We start from the raw sequence: 21,560 nt of genomic DNA on the forward strand, positions 1-21,560 counted from the left end.
GGGGAGGAGTCGTGTTTGTCTAGGAGTCTTGTAAGGATACAGTGTAATATGCTCCATGCAATGACAGAGGGAAGGATAGATTATGGTGGGCACAAAGAAGATGGAGCCTCACCTAGTCTAGGGGGCCAATTAAAGGTTCCTGAAGGTGGGTTGCAAGAACTGAGTCTGAGGGAAAAAAAGGCAAGAGCTAGCATGATGTATGAGAGAATAAGGCATATAGAATAAAGGGTACAAAGCCATGGCACCAGAATGCACGTTTATCAAACTGCTGTAAAACATGAAGAAATGAGTATGGATTTGGTTACAAATGAAGCTAGAGTCTGGGTACAGTGGCTTATGCCTGTAATCCTAGCACTTTGGGACACCAAGGCAGGAGGATCACTTGAGGTCAGGAGTTCAAAACCAGCCTGGCCAATGTGGTGACCCTTTTAGTCTCTACTAAAAATACAAAAAAAAAAAAAAAAAAAAAAAAAAAAAATTAGCCAGGCATCGTAGCACATGCCTGTAATCCTAGCTACTCGGGTGGCCGAGGCAGGAGAATCGCTTGGTTTGAACCCAGGAGGCAGAGGTTGCAGTGAGCTGAGATCACACCACTGCACTCCAGCCTGGACAACATGAGCAAGACTTCAACTCAGAAAAATAAAAAAATTAAAAAAAATTAAAAAAAAAAAAAAAAAAAAAAAAGGCTACAGGTACAGGCAGGACTAAGATCCTAAAAGACATTTAGGCCACTGGAAAGAGTTATCATTCTTCTATGGTATGCTGATGTAACTCAATGGCATCTGACATTATATACAGAGCCTGAAACGTTTTTATTTTGGACCCGAGAGGAATCCCAGGATAGTTCATGGAGTGATATCTACTAGAAACTTCTTTTTACGGACAGCAGAAGAGACACAAATCCATATATGGAGAATTGTCTTAGACTATTTGTATTACTATAAAGCAATATCTGAGGTTGGATAACTTATAAAGAAAAAAACGTTCATTTGGCTTACGGTTTTGAAAGCTGTGAAAGAAACATGGTGCCAACATCTACTTCTGATAAGGGTCTCAAGCTGCTTCCATTTGTGGCAGAAGGTGAAGGGAAGCCAGCATATACAGAGATCACATGATAACAGAGGAAGCAGGAGGGAGAGGGAGGAGACACCAGGCTCTTCTTAACAACCAGCTCTCCTGGGAACTAATAAAGCAAGAGCTCATTTATTATGACAGAAATCCACTGTCATAACACAAACACCTCCCATTAGGCCCCACCTTCAACATGTGGATCAAATTTCAACATGTGGTTTGGAGGGCATGAATGTCCAAACCATAGTCAAAAACCCAGGACATGGATGAGATGCATTCCTCCAGGTTTCCATGTATAAGGTTCTCTCTGGCAAATGCTTATGGCTGTTCATTAACAGTGTCAACTCATCACTACTCTTATCAGAGTAGAAAGTAGGCTTCAATGATATTTATAAGTTAAGAAGAAGCCAGCTCTATTTGCTCAGTCAACAGCAGTAAAACGAATCCTGGCTTACAATGTTTAGGTCCAGGCTAATAAAATGCTCTTGAATATACCAGTTTCTATCAAAATGTTCATACCCTTTGATTAAGTGATTACATCACTAGGTAAGAAGAAGACTTGTCAAAGGTATGTACAGAAGAACATTTACTAAATACAAGAATATTCATTCATGTATTACTAGCAAAAGCAAAAATTTGGAAACAAATAGAATAGCTTTCAATATATGAATCATAAATCGTGAAATATTGTGCAGGAATTAAAAAGCATGAGATTGATCTGTAAGAACAAATATAGAAAGATGTCCAAGATATATCATTAAGTGAAAAAACAAGCCGAAGGATAATCAGATAATCTCATTTATGTTAAATAGCAAAGACAGAAAGTAGGTAAGTGTTTTCCAGAGCAGGGGGAGAAGGGGAAATAGGAGTGATGAAAATGCTATGGAATTAGCTGGTGGTGATGGTTGCACAATTTTATGAATATTCTAATAGTGACTGGATTATATACTTTTAAAGAGTAAATGTTATGGTATATAAACTATTTCCCAATAAAAACAAATAAACAAATCCCAGATACTCACAATGTGTATACTGAGGTGGAAGAGAACATTTATTTTATCTGCAATTACATATTCCAAACCTGGCCACTCCTGGACTGGGACATAACTGGAAAGAAATTTAGAAAAATAGCCACAAGTTTGGCTCATGGAATGCCCAATGCACTATGGGACCCAAAGGATGCTCCTGGAACTTGTGCCTTCTGCGTCAAAGAAATGCTAATTATGTTTTATGTCATGTTTCAGCCTTTGGAGATGAATTCCTTTGCAAAAGGGACCACAAAAATCCAATTCAATAAAACCAACCAGCACTGAAATTTAATGTTGAAGCTATATAGGGTTTATTAATCTTTAACACACTTTCTTAAATAGGCTTCTAGTTGGTGAAGTGTTCCAGGTAAAATCTTAGTAAATGAACCTGATGAGCAGCCTGTTTTAAGGGTGGTAAAGCCGCAGGGTTACAATGAAACTGATTTTTTAAAGCAGCTTTTAAAAATGTGTATAAAAAGAACACGGATTATAAATCAACAAGATTTTATGACCGTGGTGTTCATCAGTAGACTGAAGACACAGAGGCTGATCTAGGAAGAGCCATCTAAATGGAAAGGTGTGTGAATGTGTCTGTGTACTGTGTTTATCTCTAAATAACCCTTGGTAACCTGAGTTAATATAAATAGCGGATATAAATAGTGTACATTCATTCCTTTAGAGATCATCATGGGAAATATGCAGATGCGATAGAATACAGATCCTCTCACACAAACTATATCCCACATATATAACTATCTTTTTTTAAAGTTGTGATCTCACTGTGTTGCTCAGGCTGGAGTGTAGTGGTGCAATCATAAATCATTGCAGCCTCGAACTCCTGGGCTCAAGCAACCTCCCACTTCAACCTCCTAAGTAGCTAGGACTGCAGGCATGTACTACCATACCTGGCTAATTTTTAAATCTTATGTAGAGACAGGACCTTGCTATGTTGCTCAGACTGGTCTCAAACTCCTGTCTTTAAGTGATCCTCCTGCTTCAGCCTCCCAAAGTGTTGGGATTACAGGCATGAGCCGCCACTCCCAGCCCCAGATATACTGAGACCTATCAAAGTATTTTTTTTAATTTTTGTTTAAAAAAACATTTTTTTTTTTTTTTTGAGATAGGGTCTCACTCTGTCACTCAGGCTGCAGTGCAGTAGCACACTCACAGCTTATAGCAGCCTTGACCTCCTAGGCTCAAGTGATCCTTCTGCCTCAGCCTCCCAAGTAGCTGGGACTATAGGCATGCACCACCACAGCCAGGTAATTTTTTACTTTTTTATAGAGACAGGGGTCTCACTATGTTGCCCACGCTGATCTTGAATTCCTGAGCTCAAGCAATCCTGCCACCTCAGCCTCCCAAATGTTGGGATTACAGGCATGAGCCACCATGTCCAGCCTATCAAACTATTTAAATGTAACTTTTCTCTGACACATGCTCATTGGGATTCTGAAGGTAGACATGCTACTCTGAGAAAACAAACTTTGAGGCTTAACTCCGCTCCAGAAATTAGAACCCCATAGCTCCATCTGGTCCAATTAGAGATACCTGAGTTACATTTCACAATAAGTGCTAGTTGAGAACCTGTGATAAATTCTGTGTACCTAAGAGCTGCTCCTCAGTTGCTGTGGGAATTTTTCAAACAAGACTTTTCAACGGAAGTGCTTTGACCTTTGAGGCTAAGGCTCTGTCTTTTAACAGGAAACTTCCAAAGAACTCTAGGCTAGAGCACTAAGAGTTACAGGTGTGTGTGTGTGTGCACGTGTGTGTGTGTTTGTTCATTCCCAGTATAACATAGAATGAAGAGATAAATTTGGAAATTTGGGACCTACTCTGGTTATTGAATCTCTATCAAAAATATTTATCATTGTTGTTTTATTATTATTGTTTTATGTTAACTTCGTGATTCAAGGTCCAAAACAACTTATTTGTTAGGTCAAAAATATGTCGCTCCTTCATGAATCCCAATGGCTCTTTCTGATTTATTCTAACTCTTACGTCTGCCAAATAATAGGCAAATTTAGCAGTGATATGTGTAATGACTGATATGATTTGACTGTGTCCTAACCCAAATCTCATCTTGAATTCCCATGTGTTGTGGGAAGGACCCTGTGGGAGGTAATTGAATCATGAAGGCAGGTCTTTCCCATACTGTTCTCATGATAGTGAATAACTCTTACAAGATCTGATGGTTTTAAAAAGGGGAGTTACCCTGCATAAGCTCTGTCTTTGCCTGACACCATCTGTGTAAGATGTGACTTGCTTCTCCTTCTGCCATGATTGTGAGGCCTCCCCAGTGATGTAGAACTGTATTAAACTTCTTTTTCTTCCCAGTCTGTGGTATGTCTTTATCAGCAGTATGAAAACTGACTAACACAATGACCAATGTATTAGGCTGCTTATTATAGAGTATATAGATATGTATTTTAAATATAAAGACTGTTAACAATAACTTTTTACAGGGAGATAAGTAATTGTGTTTACTAACTGCATTCATTACTTTCATCTATATATACTGCTTATGACAGTACAAGTTTAAGAAGGTTGAGGTACCATACACTGAGATTTTCCATGATTTCCTCTAATTAATTTACTCGGCTTCCAGGACACATTCTAGGTTATAATGTCTCTGTTTACTTTGTAGAAAAACTTTGTATCTAATATTAATATCTTAACTCAAATATTTTTGTATACAATTATTGGGTTTAAATAATATATTTTACCATACACATAAAAATATAATAGGAAAAACATCAGTACCAGAAATAAGTTCTTAAAGTTATTATCCATCATTATCTCATCAGAATTGTACAACTGTGCTATCTAATGTAATGCTACAATTATTCTACTTAATGATGGGGTGCAGGACACGCTACACCAAAATGTGGTGGTTTGGAGGTCACTCTCTGACTATCTCCCACCTTTCTGTGTGAGAGCTGTCCATAACAGAAACCCTCATGTGGCAGGAGTCCTGCCCCATAGCCAGGGGAAGTGATATGGTCTGGTTCTGTGTCCCCATCCAAATCTCATCTTGAATTATAACCCAAATTGTAATCCCCACGTGTTGTGGGAGGGACCTCATGGGAGGTGATTGAACCATGGGGGTCGTTCCCCCATGCCGTTCCATGATACTAACTTCTCATGAGATCTGATGGTTTTGTGAGTGGCTTTCCCCCTCTTCACTCCGCACTTATCTCATTCTTCTCCTTCCTGCTGTCATGTGAAGAAGGACATGTTTGTTTCCCTTTCCACCATGATTGTAAGTTTCCTGAGGCTTCTCTGCCCTGCAGAACTGTGAATCAATTAAACCTCTTTCCTTTATAAACTACCCAGTCTTGGACAGTTCTTTATAGCAGTGTGAGAACACACTAATACAGGAAGGAATATCCTACAGACATACAGACAGTTATTTGAATAACCAGACCTTACTCGGTTTCCCCCAGTTTATTTCCATTTGTCTATGCTCTCTGTCCAATCATGTTTTTCCACAATTCTCCACTTCTCTTATAAGACTTAGCATAAAAATATAAAGCTTTCCCTAGGTCATTGGGTCTTCATTTCTGCAAGTTACTTGTGTATAACTTTGTTTAAATACATTTGTTATGCTTTTTTCTTGTAAATCTGTGTTTTGTTAAACAGATTAGCAAGATTCATAGTGTAATATATTTTCTTTGTGATATAAAGGAAAAGATATTACATTATTTTCTTTCACATTACTATGATTTGAATCTTTTTTATCTTGACATTTTTCAAGAAATTTGAATTTTTATATTCCAAAAACGTTTTCTAAAATTCAAAAGAGTTTTTGGTTACTGAGTTGTGTTAGATGTTTCTTGTGCATTTTCATTACAGTACCAGCAAAAATCAAACTGTAGATAGCTTAAGAGTTGAATAAAAGAACAGAGCTCTTAAGATACTGATGAAATTTAGAATGAATAATTAGCTATTTCTATTGTCACATGAATTAGAATTCATAACGAAAAAAGGAAATGAAAGGTTGGAATTTTTTTAGGTTATTGTGTTGATGTTTCTACTATCAAAAGCCTTGTCAAGTTCTCTGTTGTAAGTTTTATAATGGAGATGTCTTTTCCCTCTGCATGTTTTTCAGGAATCTATTTCTATTTTAATTTTATTGAAAAGTTAATTGACTTAGGAAGAAGGCAACTAAAACCCTACTCTTTAAAATGCAATTATTTAAGTTGAGAGTGTGTGGGCTGTGTGATGGAATAGGCATTGGGGAAATATTGGTGATGACCGTATCTCAGTTTGATTTAGCAATAAAATTAAAGAAAAATGATAAGATTAGGAAATATACAGCAGTTACTTATAAGACCACATTTACTTCTTATTTTTTCTTTCTCTCATGCTTTAACTACAAAACAATAGGAACATTTAGCTAAATGAAGCTCATGAAGTCATTAAGAATTATGGAGTCAGAGCAATTTAATTTTCTGCTTATCATTTGAAAATAAACAATATCTCTATAAATGTAAAATGGAAAGCTCTGCGCTGTAACTGAACCTTCCCAAATAGAATTCTGAGCATATTCAAGGGCCCTGGGATACATTTTCCAAACTGCTGCACAGGATGAAGTTGACCTTCTAGGCAAAATTCTTATATTTGCTCCTGTAGAGAGAAGGAATATGAACATTTTTCTTGCTGTTTCCTTTATATAACATTTGAGTGACCTGAGGCAATGTGGTTTATTCTTCCTTCTCTTCAGTTAAGGTTTATTTCAGCTTATTTTAAGTAAGAACATAAAGGTCAGGTTATCATTTCACAAAATGCTTCATTCTAGCTTCTCTAACCATAATATACTTTCACTAATTATTTCATAACTCATTTAAACGGGAGGCACTCCAGAAGAGAATTCACTGAAACAACTCCTCAAGTAACTAATTACTTTTTTAAAACACAGGGGAATTTTAATTATAATGCTGGTGTTATTTAAAAGCAGAGTGTGACAGTTTGCATCTTGAACATCTATTGTAATAGGAAAGAAAAAATATGTCCCTGAATGAAATAACAACTCAAGTAAATGCAATTTAGTTGGCCTTTTATTTTCTTGATTTTTAAGAAGCAGGAAAAAAATATGCAAACTTGGGCTGAATTGTAAAACCACATAGAAAGATAAAAGATTACCAAATTGTGTTCCTAGAAGATCATTATTTATGAGCTTATTTTAAAAATTATATGCTGTCTGTTTTTCTGACACAGATTTGTCATGTGTCACTATTGAATGTATAGCTATGATAGCAAAATCTTCTCATCTTAGAAGAAAACATCTAAATCATAGTGTTTCCCACAAGGGGTTGACATTTTCAAGGCACTAAATGGATAAATCGATTTTCATTATTATTATCATTATTACCATTATTGTTATTTTTTTAAATTTGTATTGTGAAGAATTTCATTGATTAAAAATAAATGACTGATTGCATAAGAAATTGTTTACAGAGTTCTGAAATACAGTCCTTAGATTGAGAAGCAAAGTGATAAGGGAATAAGTGTGCATCTGGATTTAGACTAAGTCCCAGTATCTGGCCATAGAGCTCTTAGCTTTTTCCAGTAAGTTCTTAACCTGTTAATTTGGGTACCTATCTCACAGACTGTTTCTGAGCATTACCAGGTACTGTATACAGATTCACTTTCTGAAACAGAAACTGCTATAAAAAGCAAGTCAGTAGTTTTAATACTAAGATATAAATGTTCAAAAATTAACAAAGACAAATCTACCTGGACACAAATACACTATAATGTACCCAGCAGTCAGCATTGCTTTACCCTTGAAGGAGCCTGTCCTGCGCCATCCCCACAAGTATAAATGCAAACAGAAGTACCAGTTAGGCTCCAACTGTGCTCCTCAGAGCGTGCAGGGCAAGTCAGTGGACAAGGAGTTGTGTGGGCGGGTAGGTGTGGGGATGGGTGGACAGGTGGTCATGGTTATATTAAAAAACAAAATAAAATGGGATGTTTATGCTTATTCATAGGAAATCTGTTGTTATCTAGTCTTCTTACATATTGGAATTAATCCCTCATCCCAGGAGGGTACCAGTTGTGTTAAACTCCAAGTCGAGACCAAGTGAACTCCCATGAACCAGCTTCAGTGAATCTTTTTCAGTTGGAAAGTCATTTAAAAATGTAGAGAGCAGTGCCCTGCACCTGTTTCTGAAATGATTGCAAGGTTGCTCAATCTCAAATGCCTGCTCTGGTCAATACAAACTGTATTGATTACATTAACATAATAGTAGATCCACCGGTCAAAAATGAATCTTTTATTCTGAGGGATTTGGTCACCGCTTGCCAAAATATCTCCATAGATTTAACTTTTTGAAAACTCAATTCAGGCTTGCCAGTTTGTGTTCACAGATTGCAAAGGCAGACATCTGATCCAAGATTACAATATGTATGACTCAGGATTTGTTGCCTATTTTTCATCGTCCTGAAAAAACATATTTTGCATCATTACATGGGAATATCGAAAATTGTTCATTCCTAATAATAATTATTAAAATAATGCAATAATAATCATTGTTAGGTCTATTTATACTACGGCTGTCATTGAATAAGAATCTACTCTGCACTAGAGCTTTACATCCTACATGTTGTTTGAAAATTACCATAGCCTTGGGAGGTAATTTATTATTATTATGTCTGCTGAACAGAAGAAAATCCAGAGGCTCAGATAGCTGGGAACATCTAGGGTAGGGAGGATGTGCTTGGCCAGATGCAAGTTCATTCTTATGGTAAGGGTTAGGGAAGGAATGAAAAAAATGCTCATGCTTTTTCCTTTTTAAGTGGCACTTGAATATTTCCAAACAGTCAATTTTCTAATCACAAAGTTTTCAATAGTTAATTAATTTGTAGACTATTGATACATAAAGCAAATTATTCCAACTCAGTTTATCAAGAGTATGTTTATATATGCATATATATGGGTGAGTTTAATCTGCAGAAATCCAGTGAAGCAGGAGGAGGAATAGAAGGGAGACAAGAGAAGGAGAGGTAGACAGGAGGATGGCAATAGTAGAAAGTTCTCTTTATATGGCATAAAGCCCCATGTCTTCATTGGTAAGGCAAATGTCCCCTATTAACATGACATACTTTGCTAGACACACAGCGGAGGGGATGGTAGGAAAGCTTCATAGATAAGTTCAGTGCTGCTTCCCTTCTTCAACTGTTCTCAATCTAGAGGACTAAATAGAAGTATACATGGCACAGAAACACTGCAGCATTTTAGATTAGAGCTAATTGGATAAAAATAAAATTCCCAAACTTCAGTCAGTATGATGAAGTTGCTTTCAAATGGAGATTTAATAGCCCAGGCATTCTTTACTAATAGAACTCAAAATGAGTAGAAATACTGATAGTCAGTAGCCTGTTACATTGCAATTTTTAACAAAATGCTGGATGGAATGATAATTCTTCATTTATCTTTCCTACTCTCCTTCCCTCTCCAGCCAAGTGTGCACTCAAGTCTTAAAGAGCACTTGAGAAGCTCCTAGAAAATAGGATGAATGGTGCATGGCAAGATCATTGTGTAAAATATGCTGACTGATTAAAGACAGATTTCATTTGCTACACTTCTTTTTATCAAAAGACACTTTGAGAAAGCAAAAATGGAAGAGGGACATTATTTAATAAGGGCTCTATACAGCACCTGAGAGTATAAAACTTTTTTTTTGTTGTTGTTTTACCCAAGCAAAGCCTACTGTTACCATTTAGTAGTGACTGGTTTATTGACTGCTAATGCTTTAAAAATGAGATTAAATCAGGTCCATGGTCTTTATTACTAGGAAGATATATGCCCCTTGTGAATTCTAGTGGTTTGGCAATCTTAACCTCAGCAGACATAACATTGATGTATTCTGTGTTGCCAAACAGCATGGTTTAAAATGCTGTGAACAGCCTTATTGCCTTGAAATGATACAATCTAATATGAGATTGTAACTCAGTGACTGAATCCATGCACCTATCCTTGTACAGAATACTAAAGATCAAGCCACTGTATATTAATATCTCACAGTGAAGGAATTGTTCTTCATTTCACTACTGAAAGACAGAACATGTGAATGTGAATATAGAGTGCATGAAGACTGAAACTGCAACGTAACATGAATGCAGTTAACGAAAGGCCATTTTCATTAACAGTGCATAGGCAGCTGCCCTTTGTAATAAGGCATCAAATACTAGCCTGCTTCATTCAGATCAGTAGACCTTCTTTCGCCTTGTGGACAACTGATGGGTGGGATTTATGAGGGCAGAAATTCCCTAGTGACTGAAAGTCAAACTGTCCCCTTTTCACTTTATTTGGAGTATTCTGAGAAAGCTGCTTTTGCCATATCTGCAGCATTTATTCCACTTGTTACTCCTAATCAATCACAATTAACATTAACATTCAGTTCTCTACATTTTATGCTCATCAATCAAATTTCAGACATCCATCACTCCAAGGTTCCAGTTACTTTATAGCCTTGATTTTCATGATCAGGATGTCACCTGGCCTGTCTGCTGAGTAGAGGGGGTTTTCTGCATCTGCACCTCAGTCTGTCATTGCTAAAGCAGACCAGGGACACCTCGAAGTAGAGTGACCCACTGTCCTGGTTTTGCCTGGCACTCAGGTGACTTCCCAGGATACGGGAGTTTCAAGTGCAAAAACCAGGTCAGTCCAAAGAAAAGCAGAATGGCTAGCCAGTCTACCTCTAGGTAAAATCTGGCTTAACTGACTATGGAAAACTTTGCCTTCATCAGTTTGGGTGGCTTTCACAAAGTATCATGGTCTGGGTAGCCTGTAAACAACAGACATTGATTTTTCAAAGTTCTGGAGGCTGGAAACCTGAGATCAGGGTGCCAGCATGATTGGTTTCTGATGAGGGTCCTCTTCTGGGTTGCAGATTACAGACGTCTCATTGCATCCTTACACGGTGAAAGGAGCAGAGGTATTCTGTGGTTCCTTTTATAAGGGCACTAATCACATTCATGAGGACTCCACCCTCATGATCTAATTGTCTCCCAAAGTCTCCACCTCCCAATACGATCACATTGGGGGTTAGAATTTCAATATACACATTTTAGGGAGACAAAACATTTAGTCTGCAGAGCTCTTAGTAGAGAAAAGAAGCTACAGAAGAGTAGTTTTAAGCTAGATTTGGGGATTAACCGCATATCTATGAGATGTAATTCTTTACACACCGCCTGACAAAATCACCTCTTTCAGATTCAACTTTCTCAAACCCTCACTAGGAGAGTGCATGAGGGAGTGGTAGTTCTGCCCAACTGTCCTGTTATTGATGAAAATGAGTTATCATTCTGATCAGTCTTCCAAGATGAGACTAGACTAAGTAGGGCCTGGAAAAGAAAGCCCACCACAAGTGACTAAACAGCATATGATTCAATTTTGTTTTTACTGAGAACTAAAGATTACGTTGAAAGCAGCCCTTCAAATCTGCTTACCCATTCATAACTTAAATTTATTTCAAGTTGGATCTGCTTGCCTTGCTTTATAGTCAATACAAAAGTTAAAAAAAAAAAAAAAAAAAAAAAAAAAAAAAACACCAGGTTTTGGTGAAATCATTATAGTAACAAGTCAAAAAACTGATTCTTCTCTTTGCAGGTCTAACTTTTCAGGGGCCAACAGAAATAATTATGAGCTGCCTTCTAAACAGAAGAGTGGGGCAGAAATGGCAATATCATGGATTCCAGAACGGTCAGTACCATTTTTTCAGGGTCTACATGACTTCAGTGTATCCAGGTGAAAACAAAAACTGTTCATCTTATTACTCAGCTGTTGAGCCAACATGTTACCAAGCATTAAGAAATTTGGAAGCACTAGAAGCAATTTTTATTTCTCACTTGAGATGTATACGTAGTAGGCCATGCCACTATAATTAAAATAAAATTTACTCTTCTTAAGGCCCAAAAACGAAAAAATTGACTCTGCAAAAGTTTTGCATTTAATGAAGCTGTAAAGTAGGATTAGAAAATTATTTTTTCTAATATTTTTCTATTAATGAGAAGTCCTCCCTTAGATATAAGCAGTAAGTCAACTTGAAAGTTTTGTTAAAAAAAAATCTCATAACATTATGCAGCCAGTTGAGGTCCTATGACTGTTTTCTAAGCTAATTTAAGGAGAAAGGTCAATCAAAACCATGAGAGAATAAACATGAATCTTTTTTCATCTTTCCTTTTTCTTAAAAGTGTGCATTGTTGGTGAAAATGTAAATTAGACAGCCATTACGAAAAATGGTTGTGTAGCTTTCTCAAAAAACTAGAATTAGAATTACCATATGATACACCAATCCCACTTATGAGTATATATCCAAAGGAATTGAAATGAGGGTGTATAAGAGATATCTATACTCCGTCTTAATTGCAGCATTATTCACAAGAGCCAAGACATGGAATCAATCATGAATGGGTGAATGGGTAAAGAAAATATTATATATATGTGTGTGTGTGTGTGTGTATGATATATATATATACATACACACAATGGAATACTATTCAGCCTTAAAAAAAAAGAGTAAATCCTGTTATTTGTGATAACATAGATGAACCTAGAGGATATTATGCTAAGGGAAACATGCCAGGCACTGAAAGAAAAATACTGCATGATCTCACTTACAGGTAGAATCTATTATTAAAAAAGTCAGACTCATAGAACTAGAGAGCAGAATGGTTACCAATGGCTTGGGAAGATGGGGCGTGGTAAGGAATGGAAAGATGTTTCTCAAAGGGCACAAGGTTTCAGTTAGAGAGAAGAAATAAGCTTTTAATATCTATTGCACAACATAGTATACATCACAATTGCTAAAAGAATAGACTTAAAATGCTCTCACCACAGAAAAGAGGTAAGTATGTGGTGACAGATATGTTAATTAGCTTGATATAATCACTCCACGATGGATACATACATCAAAACATGACCTCATAAAAATATATAATTATTTGTCAATTTAAAATTTAAAACATTTAAAAAATATACATTATTTCTACAAAAATTATTTTCTTATCTCCAAAAAAGAATAAGAAGAAGAGAGGAAGGAGGAGGAGGAAGAGAAGGAAGAATTCACTTACCTGCTACTGCAACTTTTGCTGTCCGACTAATAATTGAGCCAGAATCTCCTAAAGATGCCTCACATTGGTAGAGTCCCTCATCTGGCTTGTGGTGTCTGGAATGAAGTATGTTTTGTATCAACAGAGACCCATTTGAAAGTTGCTGCTTCCTTTCGTCCATTCCCAAGGCTAGATGGATGCCATCTTTCTTCCACTTGATCACTGGAACTCCTCGGTCAGACTCTGCCGAGCAGTCAAGGAGGACATTTCCTCCCCGCATTGTGACGGCATCAGAAGGTTCTGAGAGGAAGCGCAGTGCTGTGAAAGCTTTAATTTGAAAACCTGGATCAAGAGAGCACAGGGAAATATGTTCATGTATTCAAATAAATCTCAGGCTTAGATTCCCTTTCTTTTCTTTACAAAGCTTTTCACAAAAGCTGAGGGCTTTGAAAAATGTCCAAAAATAAATAAAAACTGAAATCAAGGATATTATGTTAAATAAGTAAAAAAGTACCCAGTCGAGGTAACCACAATTAAAAAAACAATCGGTTCCAAAAGTTAATATTATGAGAAACTGCAAATTCATATAAATCCTGGCATGCTTATTACCACCTATCAGTCAGTACATGAAAATTTAAGCAGAAAAAACTAATATTTTCCAAATAAAACTAGATATTTTAAAGTAGCAATACTTACTAGTGTGGTAGCTAAGATTTGGGGGGAGATTATTTCTATCTCTTCATTCTGATTATGGCATCCATTGAAACTTTTAAAAAATCCAATCAGATACAGTGTTCTATAAGAATAAAAGTCAACTCTGAACAGCATGGGCAAAGTTATTTAGGACAAAGCTCAGGTGGGTTTTTAAATAGGTAAATCCCACTGGCAGAAGCAAGTCAATAAAGCCACTACAAAAAAATCACAAATCCCTGAAGGGTCTTAATTTTCATCCAAATGTTTCTCATGGACTTGGAAATCTAAATAAATATAACAGTTGAAATTTTTTCATAAACATAAATGAACATAAAGAATCAACGAGGTAATAGAAAGTCATTTAAGAATCTTGAGGGGAGGGAGCAAGTATAATTAGTTAAAGTATATTGTTATCGAAGCTGGCAGCATAGCATTTGACAGAATACTCTCATGATGAGTCAAAGACCTTGACAAGGTTTCAGGAGGTCATTGGCTCCACCATTTGCGCAGACAGGTGTATACTTAAATCATTCAAGTCAAATTACTTTCAATTTCATTTTGAACAATCTTTGGGGCTAGAGATTCTACAATGTCCCTTGGTATCTTGTTTTCAATATTTAATCATTTTAAGGGTCTAACTGAATTTTCTTGCTGATGTTTAATCTCATTTTCTTCTGAAACACCTTGTGTGAAAATGCAGAAGAGGTAGACATTTTCTTTAAGATCTCTTTATTTGTTTGAAACAGTATTTCATTTCTTAAAAAATACCACCTAAATTATGTTTTAGTCTTTTTTTTTTTTCAGCATAGCAACCTCGACTTCATTAGCTTCCTTAATTTTTCTGTAATAGGAACACTTTTAGTTGTACTTTGTAAAATCATTCCATTCTTCTGTCATTTAAAAGGCAAGCATCTAAATTGCAGGTAATCCATATTCTCATAAGGGATTAGCTCATACTCTTCTGATGGACAGAAACTATTTCTATCTTTGTACACCCTATTTTCCAGTGAAGAGAAGGCAGAACATGTTTCTCCCTGGTTTTATTTGCTTCATTGCTGCATACTCAATTTTTGTAAAACTTATGTCTGAAGTCTGTTATTTTGCCAAATGATGTCTTGTGTCACTCACTGTCATATATTCATTCCTTTCACCTTGGCCACTAACTCAGAAAGCATCTGGAACTTAGCTTGAATTAATATAAATTGTAAAATAATGGTGAGCACATAACTCTACTATAGATGATATTGATGAACATCCCAGATGACAGCAGCCTGGTGTCTTTATTTTCAAATATGCTCCTTCTCCCCACAGATCCTTTTGGCATAGCCAACCCAATTATAGTACATCCTGTTCTTCTAGTGGGAAGTACATTGAATGGGGTGTCTGGATATCTAGCCTTAGGTCTTGGCTTTATCACTTCAAAATTCATGACTCAGAAAGGTCTTTTAAGTCCTCAGAAACTCAGTTCCCTCATCTGCAAAAATTAAGAAGTTGAACTAGATGATCTCTAAGTTCAACATCTAGTGTGGAGGCTTTTAGAACAAGATTGGGTGAGAGCATCTGTCAAATGAGCCTTGCTCTAAGCTTGCTGAATCAATGCAGACTGATTTTGCTGAAAATACCTTTCCCATGTGTACATTATCTCTTCCTCTACCAGAAAAGAATCACAAGCTAGCAAACCTGGCCTGAGAAACACTAAAGATGAGACAGCAGAAAGAAGTTCTAATGTCCTTGAATGCCAAGATATTTCGCTAGAGTAATACCCACAATTTCCATACAAGTAGCATTAATAAAGAAGAAATAAATTTGAAATTCAAGACCAGGCAACTATATTAGAAAGCATTTAATGTTTTTTTGTTCTTCCTGGGGCCTATATTTTAAACACAACCTCATGTTGAGCACCTTATTTATGTCACAGAACACATAATACATTTAACACAGCTGTTTATGACAGCATGTTAATGAGCATATGTGCCCATTATCACACATAAATAATCCACTTAGTCTGAAACAAGGAGGTTATGACAGTTTTCAGTGCTATGAGTACATAGATCAACTTTTCTTTAACACAATTACCCTTGCAGTTCACTGGCAATTTGAGCTTTTTGTACTCTTTATAACAATTATATTTTGAATATATGGCTTTGGGATATAGGCACCTCACTGCTTTAAGTAGCTTGCATCAGTGATTAGTTTTACAGAAAAGATGGATCCTGGTGAATCAAGTTTAATAGAGAAATAGTAGATGTGATTCTATTGGTCTCCTTTTCTAAGTTTCAGTTCATGGTAGTGACAGTGGCAGGAGACAGACAAATTCCCAGGCAGACAGGGGTGGGTCGCCAGTGAAACCCAACCTTCAAGCTGAAAACAGCCTAAAGCCTGAAAACTGAGCTGCTGGTTCTGAATGGAGTCTGGGACCAGAGTGAGAACTTCTGTTCCTGTTTGTCTGTTCTTTCCTGATTGGTTCTTTCTGAATAATTCTTTTTTTTTTTTCTTTTTTCTTTTTTTGGGGCGATGGAGTCTGGCTCTGTCTCCTAGGCTGGAGTGCAGTGATGCGATCTTGGCTCACTGCAACCTCTGCCTCAGGTGACTCTCCTGCCTCAGCATCCTGAGTAACTGGGATTACAGGCACACGCCACCAAACCTGGCTAATTTTTGTATTTTTAGTAGAGACGGCCATGTTGGTCATGGTTGGCCAGGCTGGTCTCAGACTCCTGACCTCAGTTGTTCTGCCTGACTCAGCCTCCGGAAGTGCTTGGATTACAGGCATGAGCCAATGGGCTCAGCCTGAATAATGCTTTTTAACCAATCAAATGTTGCCTTTTCCAAGACTACCTACAGCCTGCACCTCCCCCATTCTGAGCCTATAAAAACTCCAGACTCAGCCATACCTGGGAACGACCCACTGCAAATCACCTCTCTGCTGAGAGATGTTCTGTTACTCAATAAAACTTTTCTCCGCCTTGCTCACTCTCCAGTTGTCCACATAACCTCATTCTTCTGGGATGCAGGACAAGAACCCGGGACCCACTGAACAGCAGGTGCAAAAGGAGTTGTAACACTGTAGCCCTCCAGCCCTCCACTGCTGCCTGGAGGGCCATCCAAGACGACAAGAAGCGGCAGTGGGGCCAGGCCGGCCCAAGAGCCGTGGGCCAGAGTGGGGCAGCAGGACTGAATGAGCTGTAACACTAAGGAGCCCAAACACACTCCTGCCCAACCCCCGCCCCGTTCGCTGTGCTGCATATGGCAGGAAGGAGAGAAGAGTTGCAACCCTTCTGGAGGCGCAGACCTTGGGACTTCCTGAGCCAGAGCTCTGACACACCCTTGTTTGCTGGGTTACTGGAACAAACAAACGGTGACGTGCTGTAACACCCTTTTGGGGCTCTGCGGTTGCTGGCGTCTCTAAGTTTTGTGGGTGTCACCGCGTTCCCCCGGTCCAGACACCAGCATCCTAGGCAGAATTTGCTTGCAGTATGCCTGGTCCAGCTGCCGTCTCACAGGGAACCGGCTCCTGTGCGGGCAACTAAAGCTGCCTGCCCCAACGCAGCTGCTGGCGCACCTGACCCTGTGCCGTGGCTGGACTCTGCACTCACTCACTCAGACACCATAGTGGGCGTGGGATCAGGGCTGGCAGCACCAGCCGAGCGCAGCCTGTCAGGCTGAGTGGGCGGAACCAGCTCAGCCGCCAGCTCAGAGCCCAGTGAGGCCCAGGCAGGAGTGCTGCGTGTTACGGAAGATTTCCAGCGGGCGAAGCAGCACAGAAAAATACCCTGTGTCATTAGGCAAGGCTACCTTCAACTTCCTTGTATTTCACACAGGCCTAAGAAATGTCCCACGAATACATTACATTGACATCAATTTAGGTCCCCCTGAACTCTTTCTCTTAGTGTACTGGTTCCATTTGGAAAGATTTTGCCCAACAGTATATAATTTCTTAATATAAAATAATTTTATAAAATGACTTCATCCAATAATTAATCTTAAAGCAACTACGCTGATTTAATGTATGAAGAGAGGAAGACAGAGATGATAAAACTGAAGAAGACAACAAGTAGAAGTAACTTTGGAGCCTGTGGCTCAAAAAGTTGTAGTCTGGAATTAGGTACTCAGAGTTCAATGAAAGTGTAGACCTCTTGGAAAATACATGAAAGGACGTCGTGGGAAGACAACAGAAGAACTCATTTTGAGAATCAAAACTAAACTTCCTATTTTACAATACTGCAGAGAATTTTACATTAGAATTGCAACGGTGAGGATTTTATCCAGGAGAAAACCTAATGGAGAAGTTTATTTTGTTTGGTTTTATTTTTAAGATGTCCAATGGCCATTCCCTAGCCTTGCTTCATAAAGAAAGAAAGAAATCCCTTATTTATTTATTTATTTATTTATTTATTTATTTATTTATTTATTTATTTATTTATTTTTGAGACAGAGTCTCTCTCTGTCGCCCAGGCTGGAGTGCAGTGGCCGGATCTCGGCTCACTGCAAGCTCCGCCTCTCCCGTTTACGCCATTCTCCTGCCTCAGCCTCCAGAGTAGCTGAGACTACAGGCGCCGGCCACCTCTACCGGCTAGTTTTTTGTATTTTTTAGCAGAGACGGGGTTTGACCGTGTTAGCCAAGATGGTCTCGATCTCCTGACCTCGTGATCGGCCCGTCTCAGCCTCCCAAAGCCTGGGATTAGAGGCTTGAGCCACCGAGCCCGGCCAAGAAATCCTTTTAACTCTGCTATAAAATCACTTAAGGCAACTATAATATATTTTGGAGAAATAAACTGGAAAGTTCCAAAATCTCATATATTAAGAAACTTACACAACAGAGTCTGACAGCAGAGTTCACCATAAAAATGACTGTTTCCATTTCTCTCTTTCACTCCAAATGTTGGTTTGGGAAGATTTATAAACATTTGGTTAAAATATAAGGATAAAGCCATATATGTATTTAACACTTGGCTAGCTTTTCTTATCTATATTGGTCTGAAGAAAAGTAATTAAGTGTCAGATCATCATTGGGCCTTCTCCCCCTTCTCCTCCTCCTCTTACACTTCCTCCTTCTCCACCTCTTCTTTCTTCTCAACCTTTTTAATTTTTTTCTGTAAAATGATAGTTTGTAAGCAGATACCAAGATAGCAAAACCTTCCGTGCTTCCTGATGAGGATATAAAAGAAGGCTTACTCTTGAGGAATGACCCAAGGGAGAACTTTTATTATCTATTTGTTTTAGTTTTCTCAGACATAAATAAGCATCAGCAATAACACTGCCAAAGACATTTCAAGTTTATATTAATTATCTATACATAGAGAATATTCTTAATATATTTTAGAAACTCACCAAAATGGTCAAATAGTATAAATGTTTCTCTAAGCTTAGTCCCTTTGTGCTTGCTCTCTCTGTCACGTTCTTCTTAGTTCCAAAGACCATTCAGTCGCAGAGGCAAACTAGCTTAAAATGGGATTTTTAAGGTATGATATTTTATCTACAATATCAAACATTGTTAAGTGTAAAAAGTAATTCTCTGTGGAGTCAGAAATCTCTTTCCAGGTCCAAAATGTAAAGGTTTGTGGTTAAGGCAATAGAAGCTCAAAATGAAATTTAGAAAGGTAGCATGGAAGTGGGGGAAAAAAAGCTCCTACAAGATTTTGAGATTAGAAAATGTCATACAAATCCTCATAGAACTTGCTATGCCTAATGTTATTAGGCATAAACTACAAAATTACAAAAACTTTCATTGGGGGATGTTTAGAGTTTCTGATGATCCCTGAATCTTCGTATCAACCCATAAAACTATGCCACCATCATCTCTTCTTAGAAATAGATGCTACCACATTTGCTTCTTTTTGCTTAAGACAAATAAAGAGACCTCCACTGAAGGAAATAAAAATAATTCTATGGATGATGCAATATAATCTACTTTCAATTTATCAAATATCAATAACATGTGCAACTGTAACTCTGGTCTTTAGCCCTGGAAAAAAATTATAATACTTGTGAGGCTATGCAATGGAGCAGGAAATTTAAAAAGCAAAAACAAATAAACATGAATTAACAGAATCCCTAAGCATATGTTAACTTCACTGGGTTTAGTATATCAGAATATAAATTCTGAAACAGTGGTTCTCAAAGTACAGTCCCTAGACTTGGAACAGCAACACCTCCTGGGAACCTGCTGAAAATGCACAATGTTAAGTAGAACAATGGTTACTAGAGGTTGGGAAGGGTGGGGAGGGGATAGAGAGAGGTTGCTTAAGGAATACAAAATTGCAGTTAGACAGGAGGAGTATCTAATGCTCTATAGCACTGTCTGGTGACTAAAGTTAACAATAATTTAGTGAATATTTTCAAATAGCTGGAAGAGATGATTTTGAATGTTCCCAACCCAAACAAATGATAACTGTTTGAGGTGATAGATATGCTAATTAGACTGATTTGATCACCAAACATTGTATACATGTAAGAAAGTATCAGCCTGTATCCTATAAATGTGTACAACTATTATGTGCCAATTAAAAATAAAAAATTTAAAAATGCACAATTCTAGACCCTGCCCCATACCTACCCAATCAGAAACTGTGTCAGCAGAGCCCAGCAATCTGTACTTGAAGAAGTCTTCCAGGAATTCTTGCGTTAACTAAAGCTCAAGAACTTTGCTCCAAAACATATGGTGGCCTAGACTGGAGCAAGGGGATTCTTGCCTCCCTTGTACTGTCTTGTTATGATTTTTCATATTTGAGGAATTTGTGTAATGTGGGCTATTTTTCTAAGTAAGTAGGTGAACTTAGAAGGATAATCTAGAAAGGCAAATAATTGAACACTTATTTCAACACGTTTTATTAATATTTATTATATATTTCTCTTTGAAAGGCTGAAGTGGAGAAAGGATCAAGAAAGAGGGTTATTGTTTACAATACCTAATATTTCCTCTATTACAACCAGCACACTGTTTGGGCCCCAAATGACCTTACCCCATTAAGCAAAATTAAACTTCCATGGTCATTTGGACATTTAGAATACTCCTTGGAATATTCTCGATTCTTCACATAAAGGGCTACAAGAGGATTTCTTCTAAACAGCAACAATAGCTGCAATCCTCTTCCAAAAGTCCAAAAGAAGTTCGGGTTCATCCAGTAGTCTTTATCACATTGCCTTTCTTTTGTTCCATTTTAGTTCCGCAGTATAATTGTAGACACTTCCCTGGCTCCTGGCTGATCTGCTCCTTAGTCTAGTTTAGTGTCTAGATGGGAAAACCACAATAGCCTTTTAGCTGTGCTGTAACCTGAGGGTGAACTTTGTGTATTTCCCATTAATGGAAGACTTTAACTTCCACTAGACCAGAGAGAGAAAGTGTACACTCACCAAAGGACCAGCACCTACGACTATTGAGGTTTCTGTGAAGTACTGGTGCCATTTTATGCACTTTGATAAGACATTTAAAAAAATTGTCAGAACACGTGGTCATATTTTTAAATGATTACGTTCATTCCTCAGTTGCCAGAGACTAACATTTTAAAGCCATTTAAGACAAATTTTTATTACTAAAAAATGCAAATCAGAAATGAATTAAGTTATGTGGAATTAATTCCTGAACTTAAATAATGTAAAAAAAGGCTGATCAGGAAAGAAAACATGCATTTTACTGTGAGAATGTATTAAGGATCATTAAAATATAGGGAAGCTATGGATGAAAATTTAAGTGAAAATTTAAAAGGAACAGTTGAA

At 37.6% G+C, this 21,560-nt stretch overlaps 1 protein-coding gene across 1 annotated transcript in view; it reads right to left on the reverse strand.

Annotated features, from left to right (window-relative positions):
- The window catches only part of DCC (DCC netrin 1 receptor), a 1,242,672-nt gene that overhangs the window by 804,204 nt on the left and 416,908 nt on the right, over positions 1–21,560 (reverse strand). The window contains exon 2 of the mRNA XM_030926166.1: positions 13,176–13,496. Coding sequence (XP_030782026.1) covers positions 13,176–13,496 — 321 coding nt within the window. The remainder of the gene's footprint in view (positions 1–13,175; positions 13,497–21,560) is intronic.

This window comes from Rhinopithecus roxellana, chromosome 21, assembly GCF_007565055.1.
Source record: "Rhinopithecus roxellana isolate Shanxi Qingling chromosome 21, ASM756505v1, whole genome shotgun sequence".
In the NCBI taxonomy this organism is placed as follows: Eukaryota; Metazoa; Chordata; class Mammalia; order Primates; family Cercopithecidae; genus Rhinopithecus; species Rhinopithecus roxellana.